The 19822-nt window shown below is 40.4% G+C and overlaps 1 protein-coding gene across 3 annotated transcripts in view; it reads right to left on the bottom strand.

Moving 5' to 3' along the window:
- Positions 1 to 18182, bottom strand: part of ADNP (activity dependent neuroprotector homeobox) — a 37124-nt gene extending 18942 nt beyond the window's left edge. The window contains exons 1-2 of one of the 3 annotated variants that reach the window (XM_084886985.1): positions 18049 to 18155; positions 15880 to 16057 (exon numbers count right to left, since the gene is read on the bottom strand). Coding sequence is in view for 1 of the 3 variants with exons in the window: in XM_084886986.1 (XP_084743112.1) it covers positions 11241 to 11403 (163 nt within the window). In the remaining 2 variants the exon portion in view is untranslated. Of the gene's footprint in view, positions 1 to 11240; positions 11463 to 15879; positions 16058 to 18048 lie in introns of those variants that run through there. The other 2 variants (XM_084886984.1, XM_084886986.1) reach the window with 2 other exon arrangements.
- Positions 18183 to 19822: the final 1640 nt, after the last annotated feature.

The following is a 19822-nucleotide window of genomic DNA, read 5'->3' as shown; positions in this document are numbered from 1 at the left end:
TAAAAAAAAAAAAAAAAAATCAATAAAATATATACTGAGTGGCCAGATTATTATGACTTCTGAACACATAATTATCTGGCCACTCAGTGTAGATCCTATATAATAAAAGACTAATATGCAAATTGTCCCCTCGACCAGGATTTTGACCAGCAGGCAGGCCTGTCAACTACCCATGTCCCTTCCCCCTGGCCAGGCTGGCCAGACCCCACCCACGCACGAATTCATGCACCAGACCTCTAACACACACACACACACACACACACACACACACACACTCTTAGTGGCCAGATTATTACACGTTCAGAGATCATAATAATTTGGCCACTCAATGTATTAAAAAAACCAATTGATTAACATGTTTATGTTAATATGTATTAACACATTTGTATATTAATATTATATACTGTATTCTTATAACATAGCTAAAGAAAATAAAGGAAATCATAATAGAAAATATTTACGTTACTGTACATATTTATTTAAAAAAATCTGCGTATATTAGTAAGTGTGGGCCCATGCAGTCAATTGTATTCCAATTAATGCTGATGAAAGAATATATCAACCTTAAAACCCACACTGGGGTTTAAGAGTTAAAATCTGAAGTTTTTTTAAACAGCTAGGCATTTTTAAAAAATTCTCATAGAGAATCAAAGCACCACTTACTTCACTGCTACCCAGGATGATACTTATCCCCTCTCCCCCCAACTGATTTTAAAATGTCTCTGTGGAAACATTTAGGACCTGGATAAGATAAAAAACAGTTTAGATAGAAAGAAAGGTCATTCCTATATTCATACACTCTCTTTTCCGCCTACTCCCCCCCTCCCTCAGCAACATATTTAACATCACTCATTAAGGAAAATTGTGGTACTCAGAAAATACTTTCTTTTTGTAAGCAACATGCGCTTATCTTTCCTTACTATTCTGGGATCTGAAGTGAACACAGATACCTTATTTGCTTTTAAGGGTGTCACTAAGTCTATATTTAAATTAAACCACTTATGAAAAGGTCTATATATTTGTATTTTTAAAAATGAAACTTGCCCAGCCAGCAGGGCTCAAGGATTGAGCACTGACCCATGAACCAGATCACAGTTCAATCCGTATTTCTTTCTCTCCCTCTCCCTTCCTCTCTGAAATCAATAATAAAAATATATATATATTAAAAAACAAACATATAAACTTTGCAAAGCCATGCTGGAGCCACCTCCAATACATGAGTACATCCAGATCCCAGACCTACATTCAATCTGGAAGCAATCATCCTATCCAATCTTTCTATAAAACAGTTCTAAACAGAAGTAGCTGGTCTTTCAATTTCCTTCCTATAAACTTGGGTAAAAGACCGTCCAGATGCCAGAAGCTCTTCATAGAAAGGCAGCTCTGTCTTCTCTCTTTTTCCAAGTCCCAAATACCACAGAACAAGTAACTGTCTGACTATCCCAGGGGCGGAATGCTCTTTTGGATTAGCAGTTAAAACTGTACAGCATGACAGAAGTAAGAAAAGCAAGTTCAGTCTCTTCTCTCAATATATAGTAGTGTTGAGCCTAAAAAGGGGGGTACTGGGAAAACCCTGGAAAATTAGAAACTATTTTGCAAATGAAGACACACTTGTACCAAAAGCTAAATCTGAAAAATGAACATCACTTACACTGCTCAGGATCATCATATTGGAACACTGTTAACAAAGGCAAGAAGTAGGAAGAAAATGTAACCAATTTCTGTTTTTTTTTATGCTTAATTACTAACTGCATTGACTTTTACTAGCCTGTTTGATAATGAAAATAAAAACACACCACCCAAGTAATTGAGTAAAATATCAAATACAAATAGCCTCTAATTCAGGATGAAAAACACACCTTTGATTCTCTTCCATTTTTAACCAAATCAATTATTAAATTCCATATAATTAAGTTTTTATAACTATTTCTTTGGTCGGTAGACTATATTTATGAAGGCAGAATGTGTATATTTACCTAAATAGAACATTCTGTATGAAAATAATTGGCCATAGGAATACTTTTACCCACTTTTTATAAACAATGTGTGAATTCCTTACACAAACAATCTGGCTCTCAGAGACTATTTCAATGTCTGATCACCTCAAAGGAGGGAAGCATAAACCCTACCAGGCCGTTCGATTCACACTGGACAGCTCTATTCACAAGCTTACTTTTTACAAGTTTTTGTAAACTGCCTACAACTCTCAGGTGAGCTACAGAAGTCTAACCACTTAGTCACATAATAGCTTCAAGTTTTTAAGACATTTCCTAAGGCTTTTACTGGACATTGGTTCTTCCCCCTTCTCAAATTTTTCCCCTTCTCCAAGTTAATCATGCTCAGTTCTTTTCACAATTCCTTCTGCTATTGCATAAGTAAGCCAATGGATAGGCTCAATCTCTTTGATGCTTGTCAATCTCTTTGATGCCCTGAATTAACCGATATTCTAGATGTGACATAATCAGAATGTCAAGTGGAATAATACTTCTCTCATTCCGGATATTATTTTTAAATTAATGCTCCTGAAAAGTGGCAGGCACTTTACATATATGATCATCCAAATAATTTTTGTTTTTGTATATGTGCTATCTTGTCAGCATTAGCTGGTTCAACTAGTGGAAAAAAAAGAAAAAAATATTCTATGCTGAATCCATGTCTGGTTAGAAAGGAAGTACGTAACATCCGCTTTCTTTAAGTTAAATCCTCGATTGAAGGAGCATGAACATTCTGATTGCAAAATGAAAAAGAACCAATGTCCAGTAAAAGCCTTAGGAAAGATAAGAGATTGCGATTCATAGTTCAAGTCACAACACCAACTGTAATGCTATGGAAAAGCAGCACTTGGAATCACTGAAAGAACCTACGTATGGGATGTCTAATCTAAACTCTTCTCCCTTTACGTAGTATTAGCAACTGAGGTGAAGCAACTGGTCCAAAGATGATCAGTTTGTCAGTGTCAGAACTGGATCCCACACTTATATCCAGATCTAGGATGCAACATTCCTTACTCACACAGATGAAGCTCTGATCTCTGACATTAATTAAAAGTGAACAACAACATGTTACATATGTATATCCCAAAAGTGCTATAACTTCAATCCCCAGGATGAAGTGAAGTTAAAATGTTAGCCAAACTGGCTCAAATGGTGATCAAGAGATAAGAATGTACACCCATCTCTGGTTAGATAGTCCAATCACTCCCAGAAAAGAACTGCAACAAAAACTCAGCTCTGAGACCATTTGCCCTACAGTGCTCTTTACCATCACCGTGGATGCCAACATTCATTGGATAGTCACATCTGAAAGATATCTTTCTACCCAAATTGTAATGGTAGTATCATGAAAAAGGAAAACCATAACCTTGGTATCCTTAAATAAAGTAGCTTTAAAAAAAAAACCAAAGTTATGCTATGTTTCTTATTTATCAACTTATTATCAATACTCAAAGCATGTTCTTCCCAAAACTGCTTGGGAAAGCAGAGGCTTTGGTGATTTTTTTTTTCTCCTTTTCCTGGAGGGCAGGGCTAGACAGCTCATAACTGCCTCTTCAGCAACTTTCCCCTCAAAAGTTCCATTCATTTTTGTTAAAAAAGCAATTGGGAAATGAAACATACATCCACAAAACAGTAACAACAAACTTGTACACTATTGTTATCATCAGTATTCATAATACCCAAGGAGAAACAACCCAAATCTTCAACTGATAAGTGAATAAAAAAATACTGTATATTCATACAATGGAATATGATTCAACCACAAAAAGGAATGATGTATTGATACATGCTCCAACACGGATGAACCCTGAAAACATTGTTAAGTCAGTCACAAAAGTCCACTTACTGGATCCATTTACATTTACATGAAATGTCAAGGAAAGGCAAATCTTCATAGATAGAAAGGAGATTAAAGTTGCCTAGGGCTTGGGGATTTAGAGGCAAAAATAGAAGGTGACTACTAACTGGGTACTTTATAGGATAGTAAAAATATTCTGTAAGTGATTCTGGTTACAGTTGCACAACTCTATGAATATACTAAAAACATTTAATTGTACACTTTAGCCAGTGAATTGTATCTCAAGGAAGCTGGTCCCCATCCTCCCACCCCATCAATTAGGCCTAGTAAATGATTACAAAATATGGATAAGGCAAAGAATAAACAGAAGAAGCTTTACACAAAGACAATAATAGTTAACATTGACATCATATTTACCCCTCCAGATTTTTATGCACACATAAATGTTTTTCTTTTAAAATAAATTATTTCATTGTTTCTAGAGGCAGCAAGAAAACCAATGTTGCTTGAAAATTTTGTAAATTTCTATTTTAAGAACTGTGTTTTCCAATAAGGTAGATATTTATCACTATTAGCTATTTAGCTTAAAATATGCTTAATCTGAACTGAACTGATTATTTATATTGTGGTAAAATACACATAAACACCATGCAGATGGTAAATTTTATATGTGTATAGTTCAATAGTATTGAATAGTTAGAATATTGTGCTATCATCACTACCATCCATTTCTAGAACTCTTTTCACTTTGTACACTGAAACTCTATACCCATTAAACAATTACTTCCCATTTCTCCCTCCCTCTGTGCATCTGCCAACTACCATTCTACTTTGTCTGATTTTGACTACTTAAGTACTTCATATAAATAGAATAATAAATTATGTCTTTTTGTGACTGGCTTATTTTACTTGGCATAATGTCCCCAAGGTTTATCCATATTACAACATGTGTCAGAATTTCCTTCCTTTTAAAGTCTGAATAATATTCCAGCTATGTAGACATATTTTGCTTATTCATTCATCTGTTAATGGATACCTGGGTTGCTTCTACCTTTTAGCTCTTGTGAATAAAACCGCTATCAACATGGCTGTACAAGTATCTTTTCCAGATCTTGTTGTCATATTACATATTACATAATTCTATGTTCCATAGCAGCTCTGCCTTTACCAGTACATCCCACCAACAGTATACAATTCCAATTTATCCACATCCTCATCAACACCTGTTTGCTGTTGACCTCTTTTTCACATGCTTATTGGCCAATTGTACATATCTTCTTTGCAGAATTGTCTGTTCAAGTCCTTTGCCCATTTAAAACATATTCAGGATTTCCAAGGTTTAGTATAAAATATGCCAAGTATCTCATAAATATCTTTATAAAAATAATGATTTTAAAATGTCAATACTTTGGATATATTGAGTTAAAATATTTATTTTTTTTTAAATGTGGCTACTGGAAACATAGATGTACCCCAAAGACATGCTAAATAAAAGAAGCTAGTCACAAAAGGACAAACACTATATGATTCCACTCCTATGAGACATTAAGAGCAGTGAAATTTACAGAGACAGAAAGTAGAAGGGTAGTTGCAAAAAGCTGGGGGAGGGGTGAATGGGTATTATTGTTTAATTGGTGTAGTTTCAGTTTTGCAAGTAAAAAAGTTCTGGAGATTGATGATGGTTGTGGTTGCACAACACTGCGAGTGTACTAAATGTATAGAACTGTACCCTTAAAAATGGTTAAAATATTGTTATACATATTTTATAATTAAACATTTTGGTGGTCTCTCCAGGGAGCACACCCATGCCTTCCTTCCCTCTCAGGCATGCATCTAAATATCTTGGGTGCCCTAAACTCTAAGGGCACCCAAGAGATTTGCAACCAGGGTAGCAATGGGCAGGGGCAGTTTGTCCTGGGCTAACCCCCTGAACCTGTCTCCAAGGCCATCTCTGATTCTTCAGTGAGTCAACAGCAGCCTGGCCTTGGCTCACTTCTGTCACTGTGACTTATTTCTCAGTGAATCAAGACAGCCCTGCATAGGCTCATTTCTTTCCTATAACATGTCTAGAGTCAAAGCAGCCCCACCGCCTAGACTTTCTGTTGCTTCTTCTATCCTAAGCCCATCCTTGTTTTACTGTCCTCGGCTTTAATTGACATATTTTCAGAATCACCGAGACTTGTGAAATCTTTCCTGAATGAAGTCAAGAATCCACTACCTGTGGCCCAAAGCAGATCTCCATCCTGTTCCAGTCCAGTAACATCCCCAGTCCCTTCTCCTTCTCCCTACCCTCGTCACTTTTTAATAATCCCCTTTGTCCCAGGATCTACTTCTGATGAATCAACCAAGTTATAGCTCGCTACAAACCATTGCAGCTGCTTTTTACTGTGCATGTGCTGTATGATCACTATTGTCAAATGCCCTATAAATTAAGCTTCACTTAATTTGCACAACAGCCCCATCATTATTACTGGAAAGGGGACGTGGCTGAGAGTAGGTCTGCCTAGGGCCAGCTGGTAGTATGTGGGTTCTTGACTTTGTACAGAAAAAAATTCACATGAGCCCAGGTAAATTTTAGAGGACATTTATTAAAGCTGAGGACAGTGAAACAAAAAAGGGAATAGGAAGACAGGAGAACTAGGTGGGGGAAATGAGCCCACTAAGGAGTCAGAGAAAAAGGGGCCTTGGGAACAGGTTCAGGGGTTTGCCTGGTATGAACTGCTGCTGCCCTGGTTGCAAACCTCATGGGGTCCCTTAGCGCTTAGGAGATGCTTACCCGTGGGGGAAAATGGGGTGGGGGGCGTGGGAAAGACCTTGGGTGGGCCCTTTGTTTTGAGGGGTTCTATTTAAAAAAAATATATTTGTAGGCTTTTATTTTATTTTTTAAAATATATTTGTATTGATTTCAGAGACGAAGGGAGAGAAAGGCAGAAACATCAATGAGGAGAATCATTGATCGGCTGCCTCCTTCACGCCTCCTATTAGGCATGTGCTCTAGATCAGTGTTTTTCAACCTTTTTTGGGCAAAGGCACACTTGTTTCATGAAAAAAATCACGAGGCACACCACCATTAGAAAATGTTAAAAAATTTAACTCTGTGCCTACATTGACTATATATAAAGTAATTCTCTTGAATAGGAATCAAATAAACACAAAGAAAGTATTTTATAATTACTTTATTATGAAATATTAAGTAAACAAAATAGTGAAAAATTATAAAATTCTTGTCTTGTCTGCACCTACGGCACACCAGGCAACATCTCGCGGCACACTAGTGTGCCGCGGAACAGCGGTTGAAAAACGCTGCTCTAGATCAGAATTGAACCTGGACCCTTCAGTCCGCAGGCCACTTTGAGGGGTTTAAAGTCTAGGCATTTAGAGAAGAATCAATAGAATACTTATCTGCTTTATGCTAAAGTACCAAAATGAGATTTATTCTCTTAACTTCATCTGTCCTTGGGTGTGGTTGGCAAATGGCACTAATTGGACTTTTGCTGTCTTCCTAAGTGATTCTGGTTAGGAAGGATTGCCCTAGTTTGAGGGAAGATAGGATTTATCAGATGGCTGAAAACTACTGTTTGTCTCAATTTCCTTATTCTGGATTACCTGCCTTGTCTCATTATCTTCTCCATTTGGAGAAGAGAGAAACAGGCTATGGGGAAGTACAGGCAAGCAAGGTTATGAAGGGGACAAAGGACAAAATTGGGGTTTGAACTCAGGTTGTCCTATGTCAATGTCTCTGGCTGTAACCACTACATTTTCCTATCTCTTTATTCATCTGTGTACCACTGACACAAAATATAGTTTCTGGGCCTTCATGTATCCTTAATATGTTGTTAATCATAGTTTTCTGGAGAAACAGAACCAACAGAATATAACAATGGAGATTCATCATAGGAATTGGCTCTTGAGACCATGGAGCCATGGTCTGACACCTGCAAGTTGGACACCCAGGAAACCCAGTGTAATAGTCTTGAGTCTGTACCAGGGGAGCAATGGTGTAGGTCCCAGTGCGAGAGGAAAGGCCAAGAGTGCCAAAGTCTAGGGGTAGGTCAAGATAGGAGTCAATTCCCTTCCTCCACCATCCTGTTCTATTCAACCCTCACAGATTGGAGGACACCCACCTACATTGGTGAGGAGGGATCTCCTTCATTCAGCCTACCAATTCATATACTCCTCTCTTCCAGAAACACCCTCACAAACACATGCAGAAGATACATAAATAAACGCACATCTCCAGACCATGTTGGACAATACTGAATGAGTGAATCTATGGTCACATATTAATGTCCCTGAATTGCTGAGTACTTAAAAAAAAAAAAATCTTAGTAGAGAGTTCACTTTTCTGGCAAATCTGCTCCAATCCAAGAGGCCTGGGAACAGTAGTATGTACTAAGTCCTCATTTAAAGTCGTTCTTGGAAGATTCTTGGAACTGCATTGACAAGCTGTAGAACAGAACCAATGTGACCATAGAGCTAATGACATAAACAGGAGTTGTTACTCCAACATCAACTTCTCATCTGAAACCATGTTGATTGTTGAACAAAACGACATTATTCGAGAACCTGCTACATCTCACTGTGTCAATATCAAAGGCTCCAATTAACTCTGCCTTAATTTAATAGATTCAATCCATCGAGGATTACTTTAACAAGTTCAACTTTTTTTTTTTTTAGTTTTGCAAAACTGAAATGATTCTAGAGTAGGTAGTGGTACAGAAAAAGATTACAGCCATTCAAGGCCTACTCAATCTAAAAAGTCTGCAAAATCACGAGCCTTAGGTGTAAGGTAATGATATTGAAGCATTAACAAAGGAATGGAGAAAGAAGGTTCAAGGGTAAAACCTACAGCCTACATCATAATTTGCTTTCATGGACAAAAATTTAGCTGAGCTATCAGCCACATGTAAAATATAACTTCAAACTTCTGTAACAAGAAGGTGACAAGCATAATAAAGCTTTCCTCTGCCAAAAAAGAAAGATGATATAATATAGCGACTAAGAACACAGCCCTAAGAGCTGGACAGATCTGTGTTTAAATACTTGCTCTGCCACTTACAATTTTTGTGACCCTAAAAATGTTACTTAACTTCTGTAGGTCTGTTTGTTTTTTTTCAAATGGTATAACCAAATGTCAGAGAATTAAATGGGATTATACCAGTTAATACTTAAAAGCAGTTGTCATTATTACTTTAAACCAGATCAGATACTGGGAAAAATCACTTTAAAAAGTATAAGTTCACACCAGAGTATAATCTTTTAAAAAGTACGAACTATTATTATCCCTGAAAATCAGATGTGTTTGTCATACATCTGTTCTGGTACCCATTATAATGTGCATTCAAACTTACACATATACATATAGTAGTATTTTAATACATGTGTGTGAATCATTCATGTCAGAGTGCATTCATGTCAGAGTAAGCATATCCTTAATTTTACAAAGCTGTGGCACTTAAAATGCTTATGCAATAGAACATCTGCAAATACCCAAAATAAAATTACATGACTTACAATTATATAGAAACATAAAAGTATGGTATAGATTTTGCATATTTATTTAAAAAATAGGTGAGTCACTCCTCTTTCAAGAAGACTTTCATACCAAGAGACTAGTGAAAATGCTATTATGTTGCTGCTTATTCTGTTACTTTGAGATTTCAGACAAGAATCCTAGCTATGACCACCAGAATTCCTAGAACAGCAATAGAACCAATAGTTTTCAGGGTTACTTCTGAGAGTGTGCCGAGAGACTCTAAGATATGAATCTGGATGGAGGGGAAGATGATGCCTGAAGGACATATGGAAGTTGAGCAACTGCAACCAGAGGTGTGACCTCCCTTCCCCTCACCTGCAACCCTTAATTTTATAAACAGGAGTTCACATAATGTTTATTTGAAAGGGAGAATGATGTCTTACTGCTTAATAAGAAAAGATTGGGAATATCTCTAACATCCCAATCTAGCTTTAGGGAATATGAGATGGAGAGCATCTCCCAATTTACTACTTTTAAAACAGGCATTCCCGGAAAGCAGGGACATGATTCTAACAATTTGCTATCTACATAAGAACTCCATAGAGCTGCTTGCTGTTAACACAGGTGGGAAACCTGACTTATAAGAAATGTGAAAAAAGGAAGCCAATTCACACCAGGCCTAAGAGGACAACCAGATATGTCCTCTGGAATCATTCCAGAAGCACGCGGCTCGCTAGCCTTTGCATAAAAATGGCGTAAGACAAACGTAGCTTATTTTCAACCCTTAAATTTTTTTCCCCCATGATCAAAGCAGTGGAAATAACTTTCTCATAGTAATGAGGAATGTACTTTTCTTACCATTCTTGAAAAATAAAATAATACATTTAAATTACCAAGTTTTTCTAACTCATCTCCTAAAGTCAAGATTTAACCAAAGCATTCTCTGTAGTAAAAACATTATTCTTACAGCAGGTTTTGACATTTAATGGCCAATCTCCATATTTTCTGCAGAAAAGTTTTGATTTTATTTTTCTTGATTTTAAGTCTAATGATCTTGAACCAGGATCTGAGCACACCTTACATTAAGGACACTCCAAGTCTCTATTCACCTTTCACAAGAATAAGAATTGTAATTGTTGACTAAACTGGTACTTCCAATTTAAAAGTTTAATTCATTTTTGCCATATTTCCACTAGAGAGAAGTTTCTTCAGATACACCAGGTTTCAAAAGATGCCACTCGTGCAGGTTTCTCAATTGTTGCCAGCTTTAGCCAGAAAAGGAAAGCTTTACAGATTTTCAAGAGAAGCACGTTTCTGCCAGTTCTTAAATGCAGTATAAAGAGTTCAGAAGAAGACAGAAATGGCAGAAGGGCAAAAACCAGTAATTATCTGTCTAAGCAAAAATAACTGCTCTGTGAGAAGGAACAAAAGACTGACCTAAACCAAAATTTTGGGAAAAGTAACAGGACCAAAACCAAACTTTCTTTTAGATCCTCATTCAGGTAAACTTCAAACCAGACATATGCTACTTCAACTAACCATTACCATCACAATTTCCACCTACACTATCCTGGTGTGGGTGTAACTGTGGAGCCCATTTGGGACCCTTGGGCAGTAGCTGACATACAAGCACAGAAATCACTATGAAGTTATGAAGCATTCATTTGAGCCCTCATTAACCAAACAGCTCACAGGAGCATTATAAAAGCCAGTGTTCCAAGCACAGCCTGGGAACTAGCTCTGATGTATTCTGGTGGTTCATTTCATTATTGCACGTGGTATTGCCTTAATTTCCCTACCTGTGAAACAAGGACAGTCCTAAAAGAATTGAGAATGGTTTATAAAGTACTTGAAAAATAAAATAGGCAAGCCATCAATATTATTTTACTAGGGGCCCAGTGCACAGATTCGTGCACACTGAAAGGCAATTAGAATATTTTAATATCTTAATAAATATTTAATAAATAAGTACTTGTCGATGACTGTTCTTCAGACATTTTCTGTCGACGACGCCGGCTTCTTTCAGCTTCAGTGATACGCTGTGCCAATCGCTGTTCTTCAGACATATTCTGTCGATGACGTCGCTGTCTTTCAGCATCAGAGATATGCCGCGCCAATTGTTGTTCTTCAGACATTTTCTGTCGACGCCACCAGCTTCTTTCAGCTTCAGAGGTATGTTGTGGCAATAGTTGGTCTTCAGACATATTCTGTCGACGATGGCGCTTTCTTTGGGCTTCAGAATGTCAACAAAAACAACCAAATTTACGATTGACAATGACAGACCGAAACACGTGTGCGACTGGCACCAGCGAGAGCTTTCTATGTATCGTGCATGTGTGAGTCAACTTAGCCTTTTACATCTCTCTCTCTCTCTATATATATATATATATATAAGCTTGCTTAATTAGACTTGCTTTCTGGTTCAGCTAAACTGTTTCAAGCCCAGCGAAGCACCCCAACTTCTCTTTCACGTAATTGTCAGCAACACAGCAGTAAATATCAACACGAAGCAGATTATCATTGTAGATCACGCAGGGAGAACAAAGGGTAAAATATTTAACTGTAGCAGTATTTGACTATTATTTTGCGCAGTGAGAAAAACTGAAGACATTTTCAAGGTCCACCATTTCTTACTTCTTTTGAGTAGGAGTTTCTAAACTTTCTAAATCCCTATTTTCCAGCTAATGAAAACAGGATTCTACAGAATCTCCTATCTGCCTACTCCAAGACTTCTGTGAGGATCAAGTGAGATGAGTAACGGGAAAACACTTCGCAAACATTTGGTTAAACCGTAAAATGTTTGCACCTGGCTATAAAGCAAGTTGGTTCCTGGGCTGAAGAAACTCCAAGAAGGCTAGTCGCTAGGGAGAGGAAGCTGGGTGTTGCTATGTGATGTCATTACCCGGTGCCCACAGTGACCATTTCTGGGCTGGTCTGGTCTGTGGGCCACATTTTGCGTCATGGGGTCTTGATAGCGTTGGCTGTGATTTGATGGGGTGTTGCTCCAGGGTGGTGGCGAGGCCTGCATCTCACTTGGGGGAAGCCAAGTGTTGATTTGTTGGCTCCAGTTCCATGCTGCTGTTTATTTTTAAATGGTCAGTGGGCGTCCTGGTAGCTCCTGCATTGAGCATCTGCCCCCTGGTGATCAGTGTGCATCAAGCTACCAACTGGAGGGAAAGATGGACACTTAGCCTATATATATATATATATGAATATAAATAATACGACAAAGGCCAGCAAGGGAGCCTTTACACTCATCCTTATTAACGAAATCAACTAAGTCATGATAAATGCCACATAAACACCAACAACCCAAAGTTGAACAACTCAATTACAGATCTATCTATCCCTACTGAAGAGGGAATTAGGATGTGAAGAAATTTATTTTCAATTCTATGGGCAGGTCAAACAGCAATGATCCTCTTATAGATGATGTGTATGTTTTTGAGTTAAACCTTAAATTGTAGTATATGTTCAGGAAAGATTCCCTTAGAAAAGTCTTAACAAAAATCTTTTATGCTCTCCTTTATTCTGAAACATTTAAGATGAAATTCTTAAGATTTTAGAATTCTTTAGCTACTCTCTTGGAACTATGCTAGAGATCAATAAAAACAAGGAAGCTTGTGAGTGCATCTTAAGGAACTAAAGGTACAGGACAGTGAATACATAAATGGATATGAGGGAAACCAGAACGGAAATGGTGCATGCCTGGCTGAGGGAGACCCCACCCTGAGTATAAGAATTTCGTGCACTGGGCCTTTAGAGTGTGGTGTGTGTGTGTGTGTGTATAATATATTTGAGAAGCCTGATAACATGTGAAGGGAGTCTTCTCCTTCCAATGAAGCAGAATATGGATTCTCATTTAAGCTGACCCTAACCTGACAGAAGGTAGGTCATGACCAAAACACAGGAATAAGAAGCACTAAAGAGTAAAGGAATATAATTATGTCCTTCCTATCACTTTTTAACAAGGTAAAAAAATAAAAGACAAATAAAAAACCATGAAGTCATGATGGAACGGTGGCCATTATAGTGGGCAAAACATAGATGGCTTCTCTTATAAAGTGTCTCAAAAATCAAGGTGGAAAGTGCCAATGTATAAACAAGAAACAGCCTTTACATTCAAAATATTAATTCAGTTAGTATGGAATTTTGGTTCATAACAGTTTCAAATGCCAAGTTTCCAAACTAACAATATAATATGTATAACTAATAAGCGATGCACATCAGTAAAACATGGCATTTGCTCCAGATTTAATATCATGAGCTCTTACAAAATGAAAAAAGGGAAACTGTGAAAGTTTATGTGATGCTAATAACACATCAAACTGTTAATCAAACTATAATTAAATTATTTATAAAAGGAATGGCATTTTTCTTAATCTTCATGCCATTTTAGATAAGTAAATGAAAGTTAAACTTTCATGGAAAGTATTTTACCTTCTGGAAGACCTAACAAGGTTAAGACATCCATTTAAGGTGAAACTCCTTCACCTTAAGTCGAGGTTGAATAAGTAGCTTATTACACAACAGTATTGGGCAACTTGATGTAAATATAAAATTAATTTCTAATCTTATAAAATAAAAAATGTTTTTGTACTTTCACATCGTTTTAAAAAAGTTTATTTCACTAAGATTTAAACAGGTTATTTAAAAAACTCTACAATGTTTAATTCTGATAACTTTCTCTGCACTTCATTTCCAAGTCTAAAACAGCAGGCTGTTTTTTGTGTGTACACACACACACACACACACACACATATTAATGGAATTAATCTGCCAAGGTCTATTACAATTTATACAATTCTGGTACTTATATATTTCTCAAAAGAAAAAAATACACTTAAATTCTGAAGGTTTTATTTTATCTTTTCTGTTAGTTCCCACTTTTTATAACAGCTCTATTTTCCTTATTAAATTGTAATTCTCAATTAAATGTGTAGTCGGAATGTGTACATCTTAAATATCAACCAACAGATTGCTGAATATTTAAAATATACGATTTTTAATGAATATTCTTCAAAATTTGTAAGTAGTTACAGGAAAGCAAAAACATAGTATGCCTTAATCATGCTTTTAAAAATCAAATATAAATGACAAATAAATGTATGTTATAATGAAAATCAAAAGCCATTTTACTTGATAAAACCCTATTTATTGGTTGGTGACTTGGGAGCAAGCAAGTACACATTCATGGAAAGGCCTATTCTAATGAGAGAATCTTTAAAGTTTTTAGAAGCTTAGCAACTCTTGAGATTGGGTCATCAAAATAAGAGTAACTGAGAACTTACTTGACAATCTGTTCAATATGGTGATGTTTATTTTAATATAGTTTTGGAACTTCTCCTGCACTTTGGCTTAAGGGGAAAAAGAGAAATTTAAGCAAAACAAATTAACAGTGGTATGTTTAAAACCAATGACTTCCAGATAGGTAAGGTGAAGAGGGAGGGGTCTTTATATTTACAGCCCAATCACCTATTATTTTCTATAAACTGTAAGAACCCAAATAAAAAATTTAGTTTGTATAATGTACAGCATCCTCTGGTAAGGTAGTCTTAGAAAATTTTCAACAAGGGCCAACATAAAGAAGAATCTACTTAATGTTCAATTAAATAGGATAGGATACCCATACCCACCCTCTGATTGAGGCTATTTACTATACTTTAATGAACCCTAACAATTTACCTAAATTCTAGCCTACAAGCTCTATTATTTGACTTTTTTTTTTTTTTTTTTTTTGAGTCAAACCAGGGAAATCTTTGAAGCCACAGAATCCTTTTCTAAGAGCTCAAAGCAACTGTAGGGGAAAAACAGCTATTAGCAATAAAGTCATCACTGTATCTTAAATATAGAATCTTTAAAAATTTCACCTCAAACATACCCTCAAATAAGAAATTGTCTTCAAATTACTACGTGTAACAATATATCAAAAACCAAATACAGATCAAAGTTATATTTAACAAATACTAAACAATATTTAAAACTTACAAACAATACCCATTTAGTTTAAATATCTGATTTTTGTAATTACTAAATAATTTAAAAGCAAGATAGTTAAGTTTCTAGTGGAATACCTGATCGTAACTGCCTCCTTTTTTACTCACCAAAATGCCACTTGGTAGCAAATGTCCAGTGAAAAGTCTCCCTTAAGCACCAAAGTGGTCAACTATGTATCAAATACAACAATTCATTTCCCCATAAATTTATTTTGGTGTATCTATATAAAATACCTGAAGTACTCCTGAGTATCAACAACCAGCCAATCTTTGGTAGCAAGTACATGTTCATGGAAAAGCCTGTTCTGATCAGAGAACCTTTAAGGTTTTTAGAAGCTTAACAACTCTTGAGACTGGAACACCAAAAGAGCATAACTGAGAACTTAACATACTTTATGTTAAGACTGCAGACTACAAAATATTAAAATTTTTCTCCTAAACAAGTCATAAGTTATTTGTTCAGAAACCACAAATGCAACCATCTCGAATCGGTTCCTTGAGGAAGGTGGCTAGGCTAAAATTTTGGAAGCGTTGGCTTTGGTGGTGACCGAGGAGGAGGAAGTGTCTGGCTTCCCTGGTGCTGCAGTTCCCACTCTCCAAAGTGAACATACCCACCGGAGTGAATTGATAATGTGGTCCAAAGAGCAAAGCAGCAACGGAGTCCAGATCCTCAAATGGCAGTAGGGGGCATAACCACTAGACTACCTATCTAGTTCAGTACAAGAAGTACAACCCTGTGTGTGCATCATGGTGCAATAGCTGGGGCCCAGGTTTCGCATTGTGCATCTCACACCTACGGAAATAATAAGAATAAAATCTATAGACATCAACACACCCTAAGAAGGTGAGTGTTCACCAAAGACCAGTGTCAACACTTTTGCAAAGGTGGTTGGCTACTAAGATAATGAATAGCAATTACAATCCCAAAGTTGAAAGAAAACAAAATTTTACAATCAACTGTTGAGTTTGATCATGGAGAACTCAATGTGGGCTAGATGTTTACCAACAAGGCTTTGCAAATCATGACACCCATCCACGTGCTTATGAAAACTACTACCCCACTAACATCTGCCGTATCTAAAGAATGATTAACTCTCAAAGAGTTGGAAAGATTTGGGCCATTAAGAAGGGAGGTATCAGCAATACCCCAAACCAGTTACTCTTAGGTTTTAAGCTTTTCCCTTTACCATCTGACCTTGGAAAGATATGGTGACAATGATTCAAAGTTTAAGGTGAAAGAATTCCAGACAAGGGGAAATCTGTGTACCAAGGATGTGCCAAGGTGATTCATCAAGAACTAAAGTAGATTGTTTGAGGGTCAACAGTTTTGAAAAGTAAAAAGATAGAACTTCTAAAATGCAGGGTGGATTTTTAAAAAGATATAAAAATCACTGCTCTTGACTCAATTCTTCGCCATGTTGCTGTCAGCTCACCAACTAAGTGTGCAGTGTGTCTTGCTAGGCCCATTTTCCCATGGTCTGTAGAAGGCGCTGTGAAGCACATCCTGTTCTAGCTCTGGGGCCCTTCCCCCCCGTCTGCAGCCTTACCCAGTGCAGAGAATGCGCCCCCTACTGACTCCAACACTCATAGCCTTTAGCCGACTTGGCTGCGGTGCATTTTGGGTGGGGGCTGGTATTTTCATGGCCATAAACCAGAAGCAACAATGCAGATTTCTAAAGAAACTGTCTCAAGCTCCCCAGGAGTTTTTTTCTTTTCTTTTTCATTTTGAAGGTTCAAGGCACTGGCACGAGAAGCATCAGGAATAGGAGTTGGGTGTGTGGGGATGGACAGCATTAAAATGGCAAGCACTGGAAACAGTTTGGTTCTTTTTCCCTCCTAAGCCTTTGTCTGAGAAATGGGGTTATGGCAAGAACTGTCCAGAGGAATTGGTGAATGCAGAACATCAAGAAGACTTAGTGTGGGGTGTGTGTGGCTAAAAAGGATATTAGATCTTAGTGCCCGATCTTGGGCAGAAGAGGAAGAGAAGCAATCGCGCCTTTTCCAGCAGACGGGCATCCAGTTTGGGGGGAGGGGAAGCCAGTCAGTCAGGCAGCCCAGAGGAAAGAGGTGAATAAAAGGGTGCTCAAAGAACTGGTCCCCATTCATTGCATTAAAAAAAAAAAAAATCTTTTCGCAGCTTTCTGGATTTCCATTTCCTACCACCTTATAAGTTGGGGCTCAGAATGCTCCTCAGAGGTCGTGCTGACCAGGCGCTGCGATTGAGTGAAGAGGGTGGTGGAGGACTCCGTGATCCGGGAGGAGGGGAGCTGGCATATCGGGGAGGAAGGACTGCACAGCAGAGGCAGACTTTCACTCGTGCGGTGCATGCTTCCCGCCCCCCAAACCGCCCCCCCTCCCCTAGCTATGGGTGGATAGACCTGGCAGAAGGCTCGTCCCAGGTTTGGGGGTGTGCGTGGGGGCCGGCGGGGGCCGGCGGGAGGAAAGGCTGAGTTCCAGGGATGGGAGAAGCTCGGCTCTTGCTGAGGGCGGGGTGGAGGGAGATGCCATGAGCGGCTGAAGCTCCGGCGGCCAGGCTGGCTCGCCGGGCTCCGCGGCTCACGAGGCGGGGAGCGGGAAGCGGGGTTCGGGCTGCAGGAGGAGGCGCCTGGCCCCCGGAGCAGAGCCGGGGAGCGGTTCGCGCGGGGCGGGCGGCCCGTCAGCCCCGGAGTATGCAAAGGAGCGTGTGCGGTTGGAGGGCTGGCAATGTAGACAACAATGTGCCGGGGCCGGCTCGGCGGGCGGAGCGCGGACCGAGGGCCAGGCCGCGGGCGGCGCGCGGCTTACCTTGACTCGGCCTCGAGGCGCGCGCGGGGCCGGCGTGCTCGGGGGCCGGGCGGGAGCAGCGGCGGGCGGGCGGCGGCGGCACGGCGGTGGCGGCGAGGGCGCGCCCGGGCTCGGTGGCCTCGGCGGGCTCCGGCTCGCGCCGCGGCCGCGGCTGCTGCCGGGGGGCGCGGCGGGCGCAGCAGAGCGGCGGGCGGGCGGCGGCGGCGGCGCGAGCGGCTTCCTCCAGTCCCCGCGCGGGCGGCGGCGTCGTCGAGCGGTGCAGACAAAGGAGGGGCGGAGGGAGGAGACGGAGGGTGTGGGAGACGCCGCTTCACTGGCTCGGGCAGGCGGACGGCGGCGGCCGCGCTCCTCTCGCTCCTCAGCTGCGGGGACCGAGAGAGGGAGCTGTGCCTGAGGAGACGCCAAAATCCCCCTTAGCGCTGCCCGCGGGAGGGGGAGGGGGGACAAGATGGCGGCGGCCGGGGGGGCGGGAGTTCAGCTCATGGATCTCGGCGGGCGGCGGAGGGGAGACCGGGCCGGCGGCGGCTGCGGCTGCAACGGGCGGGGGAGGGGGCAGATCCCGCGTCTCCCCTCAGCAGACAATACAAGCGCCTCAGAGCAAGTCCCCGAACCTGCCCTAGCCAAAATGGCGGCTGAGAAAGAGCGGAAGTGACGTAAGATCTCATTAGCATAAGAGGACTCATTGTCCAGCTAAGTGTGTGTGGGGGGGACGCGGTACCCTTTCCACACGTGTCCCCAGGGACAACTCTCTTACTCCCAATTATGCTGGCACCTAACTTTTTCTGAAGGAGGGTGGCGCCAGCACCCCTCCACCCCGCCTAAGGGAAATTATATAATCCCCACTGAGGAAGAAATCTCGCGAGAACCCAGAGGTTTTGCCATTGACCCACTAGGAGGCGCCGCAGATAAAGGCCGCAGTGCGCTCCCAGGGCCCGTGTGCACGGCGGGCGCCTTCACTGGCCGCAGCGCCGGCGGCGGAGCACAGCAGAGGCCGCAGCACCCAGCACTCAGTCAGGTGGCCGAGCTGGGATCCCTGCGCGGGCCCAGCTGGGCCGCACTACATCTGGCGGGAGGGGGCGCGTGGGCAGCCTGAGGCACCACGTGCCGGGAGCCCCAGCTCTCACTGGCTGAGCAGCAGCGGGAAGGGCAGGGACACCTGGCTGGTGGTGCCTGATGCCTCCTGCTTAAATGAGGTGTGAGTGCCTCGTGCTTCACACACTGACTTGAGGTGAGACACAACCCCATGGGTGATGCCGGAACCCTTCCTGGTGGGTGGGCTGTTCAGTGGGCAGGGGCTGTGTTTTACAGAAAGCAGGCTTTGCCCTTCTACTTGACATTCTTCCAAGGCTGTGATGGTGGGCTCTTCTCCTTGGCCTGAAGAGAACAAATGGGATCCCTAGTGTTTTGAGGCCATTAGACTGGTGAAGCCCAAGGATGAGAAATGATGTTGCCAATGGACCTCAAGATCCTTAAAAACTACACTTTGACTGTAGAGTTCTAGGGACAGTCACTTCGTGCTCCCACAACCTGACAACTTAAGACAGCACATGGACAATTTGCCTTTGTAAATGTAGGTCAACCCCAACCAACACATTACCTCCTCAACATTTTTGAAGCCACCTTTAATAGCAGGATGCATCTGAGAGTACATCATTGGCTAAACATACTGAAAAACACTAAATGCCAATAGTGAAAAATTAACCAAGCCTGTTTTCTAAAGATGTGCTCTATAAATACACTTAACTTTTGCTGTTACTCTAAATTTCAAGGTAAT

Source organism: Pipistrellus hanaki, assembly GCF_964339955.1.
Source record: "Pipistrellus hanaki genome assembly, chromosome: 6".
Lineage (NCBI taxonomy): Eukaryota > Metazoa > Chordata > Mammalia > Chiroptera > Vespertilionidae > Pipistrellus > Pipistrellus hanaki.
The sequence above is the reverse complement of the archived record's forward strand: the minus strand, read 5'-3'. Positions and strand labels throughout refer to the sequence as shown.